The sequence below is a fragment of the Cololabis saira genome, chromosome 18 (genome assembly GCF_033807715.1).
Source record: "Cololabis saira isolate AMF1-May2022 chromosome 18, fColSai1.1, whole genome shotgun sequence".
In the NCBI taxonomy this organism is placed as follows: domain Eukaryota; kingdom Metazoa; phylum Chordata; class Actinopteri; order Beloniformes; family Belonidae; genus Cololabis; species Cololabis saira.
The window spans coordinates 17,148,285-17,168,109 of NC_084604.1; the positions used below are offsets into that span (position 1 = coordinate 17,148,285).

Consider the following 19,825-nt stretch of genomic DNA (forward strand, 5'->3'; position numbering starts at 1 on the left):
ACTTTTTTTTTTTTAAAAAGGTCGGGCTGCGCGCCGCCTTCCGCTGTAATCGTGTCTTGACTATTTGAACTGTTGCTGTTTACCTCATAAATGACTTTTAGGTGAAAAAAATACTTTCACTTCATCATAACATGCATCATTAATCCTCTTGTCCATCTGTATATGAGCAATAATGGAGATCCACGCAGAGCAGTGGCTTCAATCAGGCTTTAACAATGGGGGGAGATTATTCACTTTAAAATCTCAAAACTTGTCAGAAGGTCTCCAAGTTTCTTTTCTTGTGGATTTAGAACTTTAACACTTGTTTTTCCTTATAGATTTACCACTTTGCATTTTTTTGCTAATACATTTCTACGTTCAATCTCAAATTCTATGGTTATCTTCTGAATAAAACAGCCCACACTTTACTTTGATCATTTTTCCTCCTCATAAGTGCTTCTTCTGCTGCTTTCGGTCACAAAAGCTGTTTCTTTAATAAGTTTGCGACACAGTGGGAGAGAGAAATGTAACTTTTCAGCCGAGCCTTTAAATACCATTAAATTGATTCAAGCCAATATTCAGATTCATTCAGCTGCTCCCGTTCACGGTCCCTCAAGTCCTTATTCTTTATCCACACTGTTCAGAACCGCAGGAGTTTGTGCAGTTTGGACCGGGACTCAGCCTCCGAGTCCTGATGGATCTGGAACGACACATCAAAAATCTGTCCATCTCTGAATCAAGAGAGGTTGAGACTAAATCTGTTTCATGCGGCGATAAGTGACGGAACCGCCGTTGACTAACTTGACCCACTCCCACCATGCATGTCCAACGGGTCGGCAGCTATTCCTGCAGCAGAACTTCCCAGCCGCTGTTTTTGGAAAAGTGTCTCGTTGATGTCATGATTAATGTACTTTAATTCATAAATCACTGTAGACGCCTCTTTTCCAGGGCCTTTGAACACTTGTATAAACAGCAGACTGTATCGTGTGCAATATGTTGTACTGATACTTATTATTCATTTACAGTTGGGTATATAGTATAGTTGGGTCGCAGCGTGCTAATTGTTGTGCTGCGTTTCAGACGGAGGCATCGCCCCCAACCCGAGCTGGTTGTGAGCCGTGGTTAAAGCCGTGGTCACATACATGTAGTTGAGTGAGTTCTGCCCTCCATCTCAAAGAGAAAGTGTTATTAGACATTTCAGTGTATTGTAGCCTGCCAGGTCAATAAGATCCTCCAATCAGCTGCTACTGGCCGGCAACAAAACACGACTGAACACCAAAGGCTTTTGCGGCGGCGGCGGCCCCCTAGACTCTGGAATAACCTGCTGTTTCATGTTCGATCTGGAGAATCACTTGAGGTTTTGAAATCAGCTTTAAAAACACACTTTTTCTCCCTGGCTTTTGATTAGTTTTAGTGGATCTGGCCAAAATATATTCTAATTTTTAATTATTTTACTCTTATTTTTATTTATTTACTTTTTTATCTTTGTAATATATGCCTTTTAATTCAGCTGTTGTTTGAAACTGTCCATAAATGACGGAAATTAGTAAGTATTAATATATATATTAATAGTAAATATATTCTAAATCTCTGTAGGCTATGAGTGTATATATAGTTTAGAAGTATGAGTATATTATAATGTATGAGTATATTATGATATGTAATATATATTTATACTTCTATAAATAGAGGGATGGGTATATTATAAAGTCGTTGTAAACTATCTTGTTCATAAGCGGAACAGATCTGGTGATAGTAGCAAATATTGCTACTTAAGATGTGGATGGTGGGTTACTTAATCTTTTATTTTTGGTTCAATTTATTATTTCAGGAATTGTAGTGAAGGTTTTTCACCCTTTTTGAGTTGGATTATTGTCATCTTTATTATTATTATTGTCATGTTATTATATTATTATTATTATTATTATATTATCATCTTTTATATTATCATCTTTTGTATGTCTATGTGTGGACCCCAGGAAGAATAGTCTTCCCATGGCGAAGACTAATGGGGATCCTTTTAAATAAACAAATAAACAAATTAAAGCTCTTAACCTGTGACTTTACCAACAACCTGCAGAGGAAAAGCTATTTGTCCGCTAGACTGGTTCAGAGGGCGTACGGACCACCTCCTTGCACAACTTCTCTTTCTTTCACCATGAAACATTTGCAGTAAAAGCTTTTGCTGTCCCACATCCGTTACCCTCTGGTAGGAAAACGAACACCAAAAAGGTAGACTCAACCAATGACCTTCACACGATTTCACCAAAGACCCCTCTGAAGCGTAATACCCTCTAGCATTTTGGCGGGAAATTGCCTGGCGGCACTTCCACCCCCCTAGGCAGAACTTTGAAAGACAAACGGCGGCGTTGAGGTGATGGCGGTCCCTTTGCGTCAACATTAAGTGGGGTGGACATGTACGGTATGGGCCTCTAAATAGATAGCCTGGAAGTCTTTTCCTCTTTGACAAAATGACTGTCAGGCTCTGCTTGGTTTGGACGGTACCAACGGACACAAAAGTTCTCTTGTGAATGACGATGTAAAAAAAAAAAAAACGAGCTGATTCAAGTGTTACCAGCAGTTCTTCTGTAGCATGTTGGCTGTTATCAGTAGTGGTTCTGGATGGCTCAGCATAAACCCCACCCACATCCCATTGGTTCTGTACGGTTGGGACTAGCACCCATTTCAGTACCAGAGTACCAGACCCATTTCCTTGGATACATTTTTGTGAAGTGAATGAAGCATAAGTGAAATATGCACGTGGTTAAAGTCGTTTCCCGACCATTAAAGAGAGAAAAACCCACAACAGACAATAAAATAAGGTGAAACTGACAAAAGTATTAATAAATGATAATTTACTGAAAAATCAACTAATAAGAAAATCTGATATTGCTTCAGAAATTGTGGTCCACCATAATTATTAAAAAAAATTAATGTAGCTTGATGAATGAGTTGGTACATGTAGAAATGAAAATTCGACCACAGTGACGTTAAACCGAAGTCTGACTATTTAAACAGGAAAAGTCCTTCTTTTTGGCATCTTGGCGTTCACCTCACTGATCGTGGACCGAAGGAAGCAAAGGAGCGAGTTGTCTGAGGAGATCGGAGAGAAAAGTCTAGACGAGCACGTTAAAGCGTTGCAACCCCAGGTTGCACTGCTGCCTGCAATCATCTCGCTGATGAAGCACACCTGAGATCCTCAATCAGGAAGTTACGTGGGCTGAGGGTTGGCAGCGTGCTGCCGCCAGAGCACCTCTGGTCTCTCGGCCAGCTTATGGTTTTGAGAATTGCAGAAGCTTTAGTGTTTTATGTAGCCTCTCAGTTGTCAGGTTGGTTCAGTACCAAGAGAGTGATTTTTGTTTTGAACTTGTTCAGTAAAGTTTCCTACCCGACTCTGATGTTTAAGTCTGCTTCTGGGTTCTTTGGGTTAAGACCATCCACAGGACTGTAGACAACCTCCCTGGATGTGTACACAATACAGAAATTGGTGACGAGATGAATAGTATGAATGGAAACCAAAAGGTTCAGAACAACTTCCAGAACAAGGTCACCTTGGATTTAGGGAATAAAAAAATCATAGAAAAAGTGAGACTGAATTTTTGAGAGATGAGCTCCATGTTCGTAGATGCAAAAATGAATCCGCCAAAGAAAAGGACTGGAGCTACTGTTACCCCTTTTCCACCAAACCGGTTCCTGGGCTGGTTCTGGACCAGTGCTGGTGCTGGTTCACAACTCGTTCAACTTGGGAACCAGCTGAGAACCGGTTTGTTTTTCCATAGCTCGGGTGTTAAGGGGAGCCATGTCATTACGTCACTGCAAACATCAGTTACTCCGCTGCGTTTCCGTTGGCGAGAAAATCGGACTAATACGGGCTTCTTCCGAGGACCATATCGCTCCTCAGACCACTGCTGCTTTGCTGAATCCATATTAATTCGTCGCTCATTTGAAAATGCCGCCGTCTCTTAGTCTCACTATTGCCGTTACTGTTTGGCCTTAATAACTCCATGGTTATGTTCTGGAGCTGCTTTGCTGCCTCTGGTATACGGTGTCTTGAATCTGTGCAAGACTGTCGACACACTCTGGTGCAAAACGTCCTGTCTGGTGTCAGAAAGCTTGGCCTCAGTTGCAGGTTGTGGGTCCTCCAACAGGATAACGACCCCAAAACAACTCAAAAACACCTCATTCAGATTCATCGTAACTAATGTAGAGTACTCATCACATTTGTCATGACAACTTCCCTCCCGTTTGCACCTCCGTTGCTGCAGAGTGAGCTAACACGAGGACTTTAGTTTTACCTGTTTACTTTGTGTCGTCTCCCTCCTCCTGCCCGAGTCCTTCCTACCAACCTCGGGGTCTCTGCTGTTGCGCAACCCCCCCCCCCCCCCCCCCCCTCCTCGATTCCTGCCACGTTCAGATGAAAGCAGGGAGGAGGCTGAGAGAGACACAGACGGGGAGTGTGTTTTCATGGCGGCCTCTCTCTATAATCTATCGGCTGGCTCCGCTCAGATTGGGAGCCGACAGCTTCATTAGGTGAGGGGGAAGCTGCTTTGATCTAAAAATACACACCATCATTGCCTCTGGAGTGGAAAAAGTTAAAGAGTTTCCTTGCGTCTTAATCAGAAAGAAGCTTGGCAGCTTTTTTTTTGGGAGGGGGGGGCTGAAGATCAGAGGCGCTGAGCGGCGCCGTGGCGTCGAGGATGTGTTAGCCCTCATTTTCAGAGTGAGACCGGAGTTTTGCACAAGTGGTACGATAAGTAAGGTCTGGGCTTTGATTTGGTGTTTTTACTCTCCACAGGTCTGCTTAGCGTTGGAGATGTGCTTCAAGAGGTCCGATAGCTCCGTCCACTAACAACTCTCTCCATCTGTCCTCTCCTTCCCTCAGAGCATAGGCAAAGGTTCCCTGTGGTCGATAGATCCGGAGTACCGGCACAACCTGATCCAGGCGCTGAAGAAGACGCCGTATCACACTTACTCGCCGGGCCTGGCCACCTCCTCCGGATCCCCGCCCAGCCTTCCACAGACATTTCACCACAGGTAAGACTCTGATCTCAGCATCACTGCCTTTTTATTGTTAAGGTTGTTTCATTCCCCTCAAGAACAGAGGAACTCGGTTCTCGGTCTCGAGGTAGTTCGTTCTGGACGGGATATTTCAGGGTCGGAGGAAACTCGGGTCACAGAGAGAGTCTGGATCACTGCGAGAGGCGTCAGGGCCACGGATGAGGGAGGGGCTTTCAGCTCACTCACTTTGACATATATCAGTAACTTAGAGACACTCTCTACTTAATGTCATGTTGTTTAAGGACGTGTGGTGTGTATAGTGTGTGTGTACAGTAGATACGGAGGTAAATGCCTCCGTAATGAGCCGCCAGACACTCCTGGGATTTCTTAAGTCTCTCCGCTCTTAAATTTTGGTCACGTCAAGCTGATGCACAGGTAAAGAAACGAGGAACGAGACGCGGCTCTACAAAATCAAAAAGCTGCAACACGCAACTCCTGATGTTTCTAAATAACTTAACCCTAAAGTTGCCCTAGAACAGTTACTGCTGCCTCTAGAACAGGAACTCCCACCTCTAGATCAGGAACAACCCTCTCTGTTCTTGTGGAGTATGCATCCACCTGTAGTTGGACTCTATCTGACCTAATCATCGGTTTGTTTTCATATTTCCTTACAGCTGTAACTGAGATTTAAAGGCACCCTATGTAGCAACACCACGTTTGACCACACAGGGGAGAAAACATTTGCCGTGTTGACATAACGAGTAGGGATGGACCGACTTGTAATAAAACTTCATTGTAACCCAGAGATGACGCATTAACCTTTATTGCCCCCCGGTGGTCAGACGTGGTATTGCTACATAGTGGCTTTATTTTTATTTTTTTTAATTAGAATAGACTCCTGAATTAAGTAAAAAAAAATGTCTAATTCATTTTGTGAAAAGAAAAAGTTATTGGTCACATCATTTTTTGGGGGGGAGGTTAAGTCACAAGGTCACAAAGAGAACTTTTGCGATATTTCGCTCAGCTGCTCCCTCTAGAGCCTCGGAGGTGACGTTGCGCTTGAAACACTGTCCTAAATTGACCTTTATTTGATCTCTTGTTCAGTCATCCTCCCATTTATCACCCATCATCACGTTCCTTGAGCCACCTGGTCGCCTCCTCCGAGATGTCAGGTGTATTTCTGTGACTGTAGTTTCATCTCCGTTGAGTGTACGAGATGTCCGGGACATCCGGAGGTGCTTAGCTGGTTTTCCTGCCAACGGTAGAGACGGGGGGCCGCGAGGGCTCGACGACACTTCCTGAGGGAATCAAACACAACAGCAACAGCATAACCATCCCTGTTTGGTTGATGATGTTTTCATATTTGTGTTACACTTATTCTGTTTCACAATTTTCCAGAGTCTTTATTCTGATTTCAGTGACTTTTGGATTTTATCTTATGTTAAAAAAAAAGAAAAAAAGGAAAGAAACTAATCAAACGCAGACCTGACTGCCAATATCCAAATATAACATAAACCTACAGCGAGCGCTCGTCTGCTGCTCTCTCTATCCTCCCTCCATCTGCCACTCTCGCTGCAGGCGATGGAGCTGACCTGCTCCATCCTTTCTTTAAATCTTTCTGCACGCCGTTGTCATGCAACAACACTCCCTACTGCCCCCCCCAGGCGTATCACACGTAAAAAGCCCTGACTTCTTTCTTTTTCCTTTTCTCCACATGTTCTCTCCATCATCCTCCCCTCCTCTCGTCTCCTTACGCTGCTCCTGTTCCCCTCCTCTCATTCTCATCTCCTCTTTTAAGCCCCCCCCTTCCTCCCCTTGTTCATCCTGAGGCATACATTACAACTAGCGGCGGCCCCTCCACTCCATCTTTTTTTTTTATTTATCCCTGCTGTGATTTATCCCCGTTCCATCTCTTTTTTTCCCGGCCATTCTCTCTCTCTATCACTTTATCATTCAATTAAATCCTCCTTCCTCCCCCACACACGCGCGCATCCCTCCGCAGTACAGCAGCGTCCACCTGTCTTGCTTCCTTTCCTCTCCTCCTGACCTCTCCTCCCCCCTCCATCCTCCCTCCTCACTAATTTCTCGGCATCCAGCTCTTCCTTTCATCCCTGTGGATATGTCAGAGAGAGCTACTATTAGTTGTCTCTCTTCGTCAGCTTCTTTTTCCCACTCCCTCTCGTACTGTCCGAACCCCCCCCCCCCCCCCTCCATCCAGCAGCGACACCAGCCGTCCCCCCCGAACCCACTCCCCAGCCGATCCTGGCAAGTTGGCTCGCAGAGCCAGCGGACTGTGTAAGACAGAATAATTGGTTCACTGTAAAATGTAAAAGTGTCATTTTGAACAATGAGGTATGGGGAAGTGGAACAAATTGGAGGCTAGATTCAGAACATGGGAAGGTGTGTGCGTTGGGGGGGGGGGTACAGCGGAGAGGTTGGGGTACAGGGGAGGAGGAGGAGGAGGAGGAAGAGGAGGGGGAAGGCTGTTCATTTGCATTGTGACACACTCCCTCTCTCTCGCTCTCTCGCTCACACGGTGGGAAACGAGTGCTGGAGGTCCCTGGTGGTGCAACACCATGCACCACCTGCACGGTCCGTGTTCGTGCACGTATGGTATCCGCTGCACGAGGACGTGTCTTTCCGTGCCTCCTTTCCCCCGTGTGAATGCCGTAGTGATTATAAATCTCCGGTAAAGGAGCTGCAACCACGGAGGAGAAATTCCCATAAAAAATGAATTAAACACATAAAAAGTTGTAGATTTAAAAACCTACTCTTCTCCTCAGTCGATTATATAGAATAAGGGTATACACCGCAGATAAATAGAGAAAAACTTAAATCAATAACGCTATTAAACTCCTTGACTTGATTAATTGCAATTTCTATTTTTTTGTTAATAGTGTTCTGAAATGTTATATTTAAATGTGCAATTAAGATCAATCAACCGGTCTATAATTGTAAAACATTTAGGAACCAATGGAATTAAATTATATGAAAATTAATTAAATATACACTAATTACTTGAATTTGTTGCGCAGAAATGAAGCAATTGAACTTTGGATGAGATCATTTCATGTAACATTTATTTAAAGGCAGGGTATGTGATTTCTGGATGTTGGCATGTCTTATATTGTAAGGCATTTTTGTCTTTGTTTATTATCACTTTGCATAGCCAGGACCTTTCTTTTCTTCTTTGTACATTTTACTTTGGAGAATTTCACTAAATGTGATTTTTTTTTAAAACGTTTTCTCCATTAGAAATTGCATATAATTGCTTACCCTGCCTTTAAATAAAAATACAGTCAACAGCATTACTTTATTCTGAAATATATAATAATATATTGGAGTTCGGTGCATATAAATCATATGGAAATAGGTATTTGTTGCTCGGGGGAGGTTTTTCTGAACTTTCCAAGTTAACCCGTTCAGAACTGAACTGGCACCATGGAGCTGTGGATGGGAATTAGGTTTTCTTTTTAAAAAAAAGGTTGTTTTGGAACAAATACAGATTTGTGCACAAAAAATGCGTTACTTACTTCAAACAAATGAATCCTGTTTAAAGCCACACTATGTAGTATTATCACTTACAGCCACATGGGAGCATGCAGACTGAAGTGGCACGTCTTGTAATACCGCTTCGTCCCTCCAGAGGTGCACTTCGTTATCCTTCTGGTGTGAGACATGAACTGCTGCATATTACTACATTTAGTGGCTTTAATTTATCCCGCTTGGCCTCCAAGTTTTCATTTTCGCTTAAAAATCTGCACAAAAACATGTTTTTAATCCTCCTCAGTCAAGCAAATATGCCAACAAATGGCGGCGTTGTGAGCTTATCGAATTAAATGAGTGCTGATTAGGTTATATTTACACAACAATAGATTGAAGTGTAGTGTTGTTGTTTTTTTTTGTTGTCTTAATTCCACTTCAATAAACTCAGTCATGGAGGCAACAAATGCTCCAAATCTCAAAACAGACTTGAAAAATAATACTTAAGATCAGAAGCTTCCTTGAAATGGAAAATCCCACAAAATGGATCTTTTATTGCTTTTCTTATTAAAAGAAAGAAAAAACCAAACAGTTATGAGCACGAGGGATTACGTGGCCCTAAGTACATTTCAATATCAGATTTATAAGAGCCTTTTTATGTCCTCCTCTTTTTTTTTGTTTTGTTCTTCGTAATGAGATCTTTCTAAAAAAGAAAAAGTTCTTTCATCCCCGAAAAAACATGTGAAGCTCTCTAAATTAAACGAAATGACTCAAGGAAAGTGTTTTACAAGTCTTCTTTTTATTTTTTTTTTAAGCAAAATTCATGCAATACTGGAGTTTAACTTCAAAACAGTTCAACCAACAAGCAGCTTCAATCGTTTAGCGGTGAATTTGAGAGGAAAATGTTGAATTCAAGACATTAAAGATGTTTAAAATGGCCTGTTTCAGCTCCATGTGACGACTTTCGATGGTTGAAAAAGTTTGAGCGGTTCAAAATTCAAAAACGCAGGTTCATCAAAAAGAGCAGAAGCAAACGTGGAGCCTCGCTGGGTCTAAAAATAACACCTTTTTTTTTTTTTTAATCTTCAACATTAAATTGGCATATAGGACAATCCCCTTTGTCAGTAAACTGACTCAGGACGGCATCGACAACTCAACATTTCACCCACAAAAAGTTGACACTCACAGCTTAAAATGAGGGTGTTTTTATAGCAATTTACGTGAGTGATGACAGCGGATGTAATTGTGCAACCGTAGAACAGCGTTTGAATGAAGTGTTTTGCAGTTTCCTTCTCGTGCATCCGGGAGTTGAAGTCCGATCGGTGAAACCCGAAATCTCTGAAGAGCCCCTCGCTCTCAGGAATATTATGCGTGAAGTGTAATGACCGTGAATGGTTGCTCAGCGTGTCCATTATGTTAAGGTCAAGGACCGTCTCCGGCAGTCGAACGCAGTAAAACGATAGGAAGAGAGAGATAGACGGACACGGCGGAGGGAGGAGGATGGAGAGGCTGAGAGGTGGAGGTGGAGGTAGGAGTTATGGGGGGGCGCTTCTTTGTCCTCCACTGTTTGTCACTCACACCTCCCGTCATAATTCACGTCTGCAGCCGCGTGCCGGTACCTGCTGGGTGTTTCAGAACAACTGGTGTTTGCACGGAGGTGTGTATCAAAATGTTGGGGGTGGGGGGGGTCAGCTGGTGGTGGTGCATTCCTTCACACCCCATCAGTGTCTGGATGCAAGGATGGAAGGATGGATGGGGAGGAGAGCATCGTTTGGAGGTTGTGGGGAAGACGCAGCATCCGTTTCTTCTTCCTCTTCTTCTTTTTTCCCTCCTTTTCCTTCCTCCTCTCTGTCTTCTCTCCCTGAAAGCTGAAAGAATGAAGGTTGGGGAGGGGGTGCAGAGGAGCAAGAGCAAGCGTGCACGAGGCGGGTTTATCCCCCTCCGCCCTCTACATTTAATGCACAGGGTCGCCATGGCAACGGGTGCACCGCCATGGCAACACGTGTAGCATAAGTCAGGTTCCCGTTCCGCCGACGAAGCCATTTGTCGGGAGAAAGATGGGCAGCGTGGGGTTTGAGAGGGGAGGAGGAGGAGGAGGAGGAGGAGGAGGAGGAGGAGGGGGGGTTCTTGGTAGGCAAGAAAAAACAGACAGGCTGTTAACGCAGGAAAAATATGTTATCGCCGTGGCAACGCAATGTGGCAACTCTCCATGGCAACAGCAGGTGGCTCAGGGCTGAAATTTGCGTTCGCTCCTTTTGCTTCTGCTTTTGCTGTGTGTGCACATGTGTGTGTGTATGTGTGTGTGCACATGTGTGTGTGTGTGTGTGTGTGTGTGTGTGTGCACATGTGTATGTGTGCGTCCATCTCTCCCCTGCATCTGGCGAGGGTGCGAGCCGCATCACAAGCGCAGACGTTTGAATCCTCTCATCCAGCAGCTTAGCACGACATAAAACAGCGCTGCTCACGTTACAAAGGAAACTCTGCTGATGAGTGGAAACAAGTGGGCCGCTTTCTCCCGAGTTCACAGCATCTTCAGGTGTTTCCCTCCCTCTCTCTCTCTCTCTCTCTCTCTCATTCTCTCTCTCTCTACGGGTGTGTGTGAGTGTGTGTTACAACCAAACCCCATCCACGCTGTCACCGACTGCGTTGGAGAACAGCCTGTCGGGCTACAGAGGAGGAAAGAAAAAAAAAGAAAGCAGCAGTCAGACGTGCCGTCTAATGGAGAGCTAAAGACCACTCAACCTGGAAAAGCTCTTACAGCCTCTCTCTCTCTTTTCCCCCTCTCTCTCCATCCGTATCCCCCCATCTCTCTCCTCCAGCGGTAGAATTATGGCTCCTGCAGCAGAACTCTGCCTATTGTCTCCCTGCACGAGCGCGAGCGGCGATATCTCCGTCTGCGTGAGAGATGCCGTCATTACCTCCCTCATTAGTGGCGCGATGATCACCTTAAGTGAGCCTCGTGTGTGTGTCTTGTTTTCCCGCACATGTGGGGTCCCAAACCTCTGTTTTCTGCTATCCTTGTGGAGGTCTTGGCTTCTGGGGGGGTTGTGGGGGGTTAAGGCCGGGGATCTCCGGAGAGGTTGTTTGTGTGTGTTAACCAGGGGTGAAAGTAGGATAAAGTTCTTGTAGGAACTAATAACAATTAAAAAATGAATACTATGTAGTAAGACACAGACCATCATTTATTGCAAAACATTTATTTTCATTTGTAAGTAATTACAGAACAGAATTACTGTGAACAAATCTGAAGGATTTGTTCACAATAGGTAAACAAGACATACTAAAAGCATACTAAAACTAGTCTTGTTTACCTAATTCAGAGTAAGCCTAACTGTAAAAAGGTTATTCTCAAATAGACCTGTAATGTTCTAGATGAGAGCTGCACAGAGTTAGATAATAGCCTACATAAATTAAAAGGTTCACTGCTTTATGTGTTGGTCATCAATATGCATTGTCCCATTTAAATAAATACATTTTTTTTATTTTTTTATGATTTCCAGTGTAATGTGTGTTCTGAGACAGTAAAGTTTCACATTTTTAGGCTTAACATTATTTAATTAGTTGGCCCTTAATTCTGTCAATAGCCTCCCCCTCTTTTTGGTTCTGCTGCTGCTTCCTCCCTCTTTTCTCATCTCTAACTTCGGAGTCGGACTCCCTTTTTCTCTCAAATATGTTGTACATCTTTCTCTGCATTTTGATGACGACCCTATGTGTTCATCTACCTTCATATTCCTGTGCCGTGTTCTGCCACCAGGAATCTTCTCTCTCCTCCCACTCTGCTCAGAACGCCTTCCTGTGCCATCCGGGTCTATATTTCTGTCTAGATCCCCGTTCTGGACCGATCCGGCTTACTTTCACCCCCGGTGTTAACAGCTTTAACGCCGTGCAACGCTCACCTGTGTGAAATGTGTGTGTGTGTTTGTGTACGTGTGCGTGTGTGTGTGTGTGTGTGTGTGTGTGTGTGTGTGTGTGTGTGTGTGTGTGTGTGTGTGTGTGTGTGTGTGAATGGGCCAGGCGGGGGGGCTGTCATGAGAAATTACCCCCGTGGACGGTGTCGTGGAGGCTGTAATTCTCGGAGGTAATCACAGGGAATAGCGGCAACAGTGGGAAACCCGGGAACCTAATCACTATAATCAGAGGCGTCGGCTTATGGGTTCAGATTCCTGCTCGCGAGGAGGCCGGCCGGGCGGGCCGCTGCCATGTGATCAAATGATTGACCAGTTTTTCTTGTTATCTCTTTCTCCTCTGTCTCCTCTTGTCCCCCCCTTTTTTTTTCTTTTTTTTTCCTTCCCCCTGTTCTAGTCCTCCATTGTGGTCGGGGAGTCCCCTAATAAGAAAGAACGGAGGAGTTCTCCTACAAGGTACTGTTTAAAGCTGCCGCTGATCCGGTAACGTGTATGTCTGTGATCTGTCTCTCTTTCTCTTCTCTTCTCTTTCCTGTCCTCGTCCTCTCTCTCTCTCAATCTCTCTCCCTCTCTCTGTCTCTCTCTCTCTCCTACGGATGAGTATTAGGGCCAGGCAGGAGAAAAATAAAAATAATATTTTAGAGGAGGAAGATTTTTTTATCATTATGCACTTCGAGAAAAAGTCGAAATGTCGAGATTAATGTTGAAGTACAATTTCAAGAAAAAAGTCGAAATGTTGAGAAAAAAGTCAACATTTCGTGAGTAAAGTTGAAATGTTGAGAAAAAAGGCGAAATTTTGACTTTATTCACGAAATTTCGACTTTATTCTTGAAATTTTATTTCAACATTAATCTCGACATTTCGACTTTTTTCTCAAAGTGCACAATAAAAAAAATCTTCCCCTCCCAAATATTTTTCTCCTGCATGGCCCTGATAGTCCTCCGTACTCTCCTCCCGTACGGATGCACCAACCTTAATCATCTCCGTGTCTCGGTTAAAAAAAATCCCTCTTTTTAAGAAAAGCGCACCTCGAGATTACGGAGACGAGAGAAACAAAATCAAGAGATCATTCAACACATTGTGTAATCTCACTTCCCTTTTTCCAACATATTTCCCATTATTCCCACTGACCTCCTCCCCCCGTGGCCGGACGGCAGTTTAAATGGACATTCAATCCCAATCAGGGAGCACTCCGGGAGCCCGCTGCGCCGCTGGGCCCTAAATGGAGGGGGAAATGGATACATTAGGCGTCTGCGGCGAGCCCTCCACCTCCGCCGATAATGGAGTAGTAATGGTGGAAGAGCAGAGGGATGGAGAGAGTGTCTGAAAACCTGGAGTCCCTCTAGACACGCCGCAGTCTGAGTGATGAGTCTGAGCAGCTGGACGGACGGACGGACGGACGGGCCGATAAGGAGACGGGTCTGGAGTCGGGGGACTCACTTGTGACCAGGAAATACAGGAAAACGTGTTTTTTTTCTTTCCCCAGAGTGCTCAGCGCCACCCCGGCTCTTAGCTGAGGTGGGCTCGAGTCGGCCCAAACGCGAAGTTCAGCCCCCACGAGGACAAAACCCCAGCGGCTCTGCTGGTTTCTGGTCTAAATGGACCGTTTTTGTTAAACTTATTTTAGCATTTCTAACTCAAAAGTACTCACAACAAGATAACACGTGCGATTGATCTCATCATCTTCACCTTAAGCACATGCAACGGCGTGAAAACCTCAGTCCCGCCTCTTTTCATCCATCAGATGCAGGTTTTCAAACCTGACGTAGTTTCTTAATCCCAGAGGAAGACAGCGAGGGGGTTCTTAGTTTTACCCGCGCCGTTTTCTCTTTCTTTTTACCTTCGTTGTTAAATTAATCATGGCCCGGTGACAACAAGTTAGATGTTGTTGTCTGTCTGAGGTGGTGTTTGCCTAAAATGCATAAAAGATGAGAATAAAATCAGCCGTCAAGGACTTCAGCAACAGTTGGTAACCTTATATTTTATTCAGTGCGGTCTGCAACGCTGGTAAACATTCATCGCGGCAGGAAGAAGCTGTTATTTAAAAGTTTTCAAGCACTTGTTGGTTTTTGTGCACGCCGGCTTCTTTAGCACTTTAAAACGGTTTAAATGGTTTAAAATGCACAAAAGAGAAACACAGCGGGGAGTGAAAGCATGTTGTTTATTTAAAAGACTCATTAACAGCAACTTTTACCGAGCAAACGCGTAAAAGCTCGGGCTGGGTGTCGAGAGAACCGGCCCGCCAGTCAGACGGACGGCATCAGCGCTCAGCGCCCTCAGACTCTGCTCTCAGTTTAACACACAGCAGCCAAGCAGGCAAATAAAAGGGGGGGGGTGTTATGACTGAGCGAGAGGCCACTTTCAAACAGTTGCATTCTCAAGGGCTGCTGGGAGTGACCTCTGAACCCTGGGGTTGTGTCCGCCGGCCGTTCGGAGGCTGCAGCCTGCAGGGCCATGTGGAAGTCATTTAACGGAGCTGAGGAGTGTGTTTGTGAGGGGGTGAGAAGGTGGAGGGGTGGAGGGGTGGAGGGGCAACTTTGCTCACACTGGAAAACAGACGGAGAGACGGTCGGATGCAGGAAGCAGCAGGCAGAGAGGCTGACCACACGTAGGAAGGAAAAAGGCAGGCGAGGAGATGTTTTCCCTCTTGGAAAAAAAAAAAAGGGCTGACGCCCCAAGATGCAGACAGATATCTTCTCTCCTCCCCGTCTTTCTTTTACCAACCGAAGCTTTTTCTTTCTTTCTTTCTTTCCTTCTTCCTTTTTAATTGCTCTGAGCTGCTGAAATGCACAGATCAATCTCTGAAAACCATCCTCATGTCACCTCATCCCCACCGCATACGTCCCAGGCGGGTTTTTTTCTTTTTTTTTAACCTGCAGAGCTCGGAGATATGAGTCACCACTATACATAGAACGACGGCCGGATCGATACGGAGAAGGGATAAGAGGAATAAAATCAACAAGGGGATGGAATTACAAGAACAAAATGAAGGATTTACTGAGGAATTCAAAGAGTAGAATGATGAGGTGAAGCAGAAGAGAGGTGTGTGTGTCTGTGCTTGTGTGTGTGTGTGTCTGCGTGTGCTTGTGTGTGTGTGCTTGTGCTTGTGTGTGTGTGCTTGTGTGTGTGTGTGTGTGTGTGTGTGTGTGTGTGTGTGTGTGTGTGTGTGTGTGTGTGTGTGTGTGTGTGTGTGTGTGTGTTGAGGGTAAACAGTAGTCGGGAGTGTGCCGCTGAGCAAAGTCAAACACAACCCGGTGTCTCGTTTCCCCGCTTTTTTCTCTCAATCACTTTCTCTTCTGATGCATGATCTACCACTCTGTGGCATGCGGAGGGGGAATGGTTGCCATGGGAACCCAAAGCCCGGAATGGAGCGGGAGGTGAGGAAGGAGGAGAGATGGGTGGGAGCACGTCAACCCAGGGAGACCTAATGCACTGCACACACACGCACACACACACACACACACATGCAGCCAGTGATCAAGATTACAAAAGAGACTCTGTGCAGCGACCGACTTATAAGGTTACGGCGAGCAGCGCTGCAGATATCGGGGGCAGAGCCACGCTAACTGCAGTCAATAAGATTACTGTGGACACAGCCGGCCGGGGAACAGCCTCGCCACGACACGAGCCGCTCCGTCATAACTCATCTAGTGTGTGTGTGTGTGTGTGTTACGTGGCCAAATACACAAGACCTCTGCATTACAACTTGTTTTAATGAGTCCGTGGCTCCTGCGGCGCGTTCAATTCCTCCTCATAGCATCAATCATTAATTTATGAATTTGTACGGCTGAGATTTTACTTTTTTTTTTTTTTTAAATAAATAAAATTTAAGAGCTGCAGTATATGGACGCTTTGGTACACTGGTGTTGGCATGTGCACCTCAACAACTGCTTCTGAGGGGGACGAAAGCAAACAGCGGGTCATTTGTGAACACAAACTGACCCTCGAGAGGAAAATGACAGCTGTTTGGAAGCTGGGGAGGCCGTGGTGAGCCAGCACTTTCTCTTCTCCTCTCCTCCTCTCTCCTCTTAACCGTCCAGCGTTTAGCAGAAGTAGGAAACCAGCGGAAAGACTGTGACCTTGATGGAAACTGAAACTGCTTTAGGAACTTTATTTTAATGAAATGCTGCTCAAAGAAGGTAATTTTTGCATCGATAGTTATTTGTTTCTCCACCACCTCGCACATGACGGCAAAATGAAGTGATTCAGAAATGTCAGGCAGCTGGGGTTTGACATTTTTGGGGAATGTGTCTTGCTGAGAGTTGGATTAGTGGAAGCAGCCAGTCGTCGGAGGTCAGTGTAAAGAGAGAGAAGTGTTTTGTTTTGTTCTTCCCCAAATATTAAAATAAGGTTCCCTAATGCACCTACTGCATCTTGTTGGTTATTTATATTAAATAACAACAGTAAAGGGGTGTTTCACCTGTTTCTGTTATTTCTGTTATTCCATCCAGAGTATAACTCTTCTAGTTTCACTTTTAAAAATGTCTTTTTAATTTATTTTTACTGCACATATTATATTTCCTGTAATAAATGCCAAGGCCCATGTTAACTCTAGCTGCTAAAAGTGGGTTTCCATTCATGCAGTCTGACGGACAGTGACGGACCTGGTAGGATCCACAGAGCTGCCCGATGCCACCTGACGGTGGTAGGGCTCCGGTTTCACTTTTTGCTGACTGCAAATAAATAAAAGATGGCTCAGAAGAAGGAAAAAAAAACTAAACTGGAACAACAAGGCCATTTGTGAAGGAACTGAGATGGTTGATGCGTGGCTCCTTCCCGATTTGCATAACGGTGGTGTTGAATGAGAAGAGATGATTGTAGATGACAATGAGACATCCAGTCACCAGTGTGTCAACTCCACCCAGCAGTTGTTCTGGGCCATTAGAAGTGTCTAACTCAGGGACCAGGACTTGTTTTTACCCCGTAGAAGTTCCTCAAAAATGATCCACTCCTGCTAATGGAAACCCACTTTTAGTGTACCCTGCTCTGATAGGGGGCGAGTCTTTAGTCACCGTGTACAGTGACTACCGCCTACCGCCTCATGCAACCTGTCGGTAGTAGTGTTCCGGTTTCACTGTTTGCTGACTACAAATAAATAAAAGATGACCAGTTGTGAAGGAACTGAGATGGTTGATGTGTGGCTCCTTTTTCCCGTTTGCATACATTTGCATGGTGTTGAATGAGAGGAGATAATTATCTTGTAGAGGACAATAAGACATCCAGTCACCAGTGTGCCAACTCCACCCAGCAGTTGTTCTGGGCCATTAAAAGTGACTAACTCAGGGACCAGGACTTGTTTTTTGCCCCGTAGAAGTTCCCCAAAAATTCTTGTCACAACTGCCAACGATCCACCCCTCCTAATGGAAACCCACTTTTAGTGTACACTGCTCTGATACCCTTTATTCGTGATTCTAATCTTTATTACCTTATCTGCCATTTTTCTCTACGTTGTCTTGCTTTCAAGAGATTTATATTGTTCATGTGGCAAAAGCTTTCATTTATTTACAGACCAACAGAATAGGGATCCTGCTTAGTGTGAGATTACAGCCCCACATGCAAAACTGAACACGCTGTGCACGTTCAGGACCATTCCCATGCAGACGTTCCCTCTGCACAGTGAAGAGTTTCTGCCCCCCCCCCCCATCACCGGAGGGCATTTTCACCTCTCTCTGATAACTCTGCTCTTGAAAATGACTTCTGCTACTCAGATCAATATGGTTTTTGACCGTCTGGGACTACAGATCAATGAGAGCATTAAGGATCACGTTTGGACGGCCCACCTTGACACCCGACAGATGACATCATAGGAAGCCCAAATCCTGATGCAGATATCAGTTTAGCAAGCTGTTATTCCACATTTGATTCTTGCAGCACCGAATCAAACCAGAATCCCTTTCTCAGTAGGGCTTTTAAAGGTAGAGATCCATACCAGTCCCATTTGTACCACATGTTACAGCCGATCGATTCTGGGTTTGTGTTTGAGGAATTGGGGTATATTGAAAATCTTAAAACCAAAGTTTTGTGTAACCCAGCCGCTTTGATTCTCACACCCATCAGATGTCTGACTGCCTCGGGGACGTAAAACCCCGACTGTCCCTGCAGATCTTTCCAGTCTAGTCTTTGAGTGGGTCCCTCAAGGATATAAAAGGATTTGTACCAAAGCCCGCCATCATCCCAGCTGTGTGCCGTGTCTCTGATATGTGTATCCGTGGGCTTTTCTTCTTCTACCTCTTGTGTTATTGGCACCATTTGCATCATTTTGTTGCTTGGCGGCATCAGCCAGGTGACAACAAGGACCAGTCCTTACTGGTTTAAGTGGGGATGGACTGATTGAACCGTTTGGCTAATGATTCCTGTTTTACTGGTGGCAGAAATGCATCCTCGGCCTTTAACTGACCCAGTCTACTATTAAATCAGCCCTGCTCGAGTACCTCTAGCTGGAATGCCTGACTTTAATAGTAGGAATTCAGTCTTGTAGTATTTTTAGAAAACAGGAGGAATTGTTTGGCTCACCATTTGAAGAAAAATAGCATTTAGATGTTTGATATCTCTAATCATGTGCACATCTTGCTCCCTGACTTGTACCAGTTAGACATCTGTTGGAAGAGCCTGAATACACAAAGAAGTTCAAAACTTCCCCGACTCAGCTCCGAAGGCAACTTCCCCGGGGATCTTTTCTTTTTTTATGCCATTCTTCTGCTCTCTCTTTTTCTGCATCAGTGACTTAACACAGCCTGATCTGGGAGGTCTGCTGAGGGTGTCTTGAACTCTTCGCTCTGACATTTACCGTCATCTAAGGACATAATTAAAAGACACCTGAGCGTCGCCCGAATCGTTGCAGCGTCGCCTTCGGATTAAGTGCTGCTAATGAAAGTGAAAGAAAATTGTGTCTTCAAAACCGTTTTGGCAATTAAGGCGGTGGAGGTTATTTTAAAAATGAATATTCACAGCTATTCAGATGTCGGACAAAGCAAACACTCAAAATAAGAGCCACTTGATTTAGATAGTTTAATTTAATGACTCCGGGTTCACATCGTAGAATAATTGGTAAAAGTTTGGTAAAAGTGCTGGAGCCAGATGTTTCAGTTCAACTTTAGTGGCCTCAAATTTATATCTTTCTAAAATGAATGTTCTTGGGTTTTGTTGTTGGTCCCATCCATCCATCCATCCATCCATCCATCCATCCATCCATCCATCCATCCATCCATCCATCCGGGGTCTCTGTGTGTTGACTGTTGAATGGCCTGACATCAAGCGTTGCTGAACTGAATTATTATGGGTGTGTTGCATTGTGTTGTTCGTGTCAAATTTGACAAAATAATTTTCAGCCAATCGAGTTGCTGCCAATCAAATCGTACATTGGGAGGACCATCGGCGGGCAAAAGGGAAGGAAAAAGGGATTATTGGCTTGTGAAATTGGCCTTAAATGACCAGACTGTTGTAATATCGAGTAACAAACC

The 19,825-nt window shown here is 44.6% G+C and overlaps 1 protein-coding gene across 2 annotated transcripts in view; it reads left to right on the forward strand.

The window, feature by feature from the left end:
- The window catches only part of LOC133464526 (forkhead box protein N3-like), an 81,610-nt gene that overhangs the window by 54,569 nt on the left and 7,216 nt on the right, over positions 1-19,825 (forward strand). The window contains exons 3-4 of one of the 2 annotated variants that reach the window (XM_061746557.1): positions 4,862-5,013; positions 12,763-12,821. In XM_061746557.1, coding sequence (XP_061602541.1) covers positions 4,862-5,013; positions 12,763-12,821 — 211 coding nt within the window. The remainder of the gene's footprint in view (positions 1-4,861; positions 5,014-12,762; positions 12,822-19,825) is intronic. The other variant, XM_061746558.1, reaches the window with a different exon arrangement.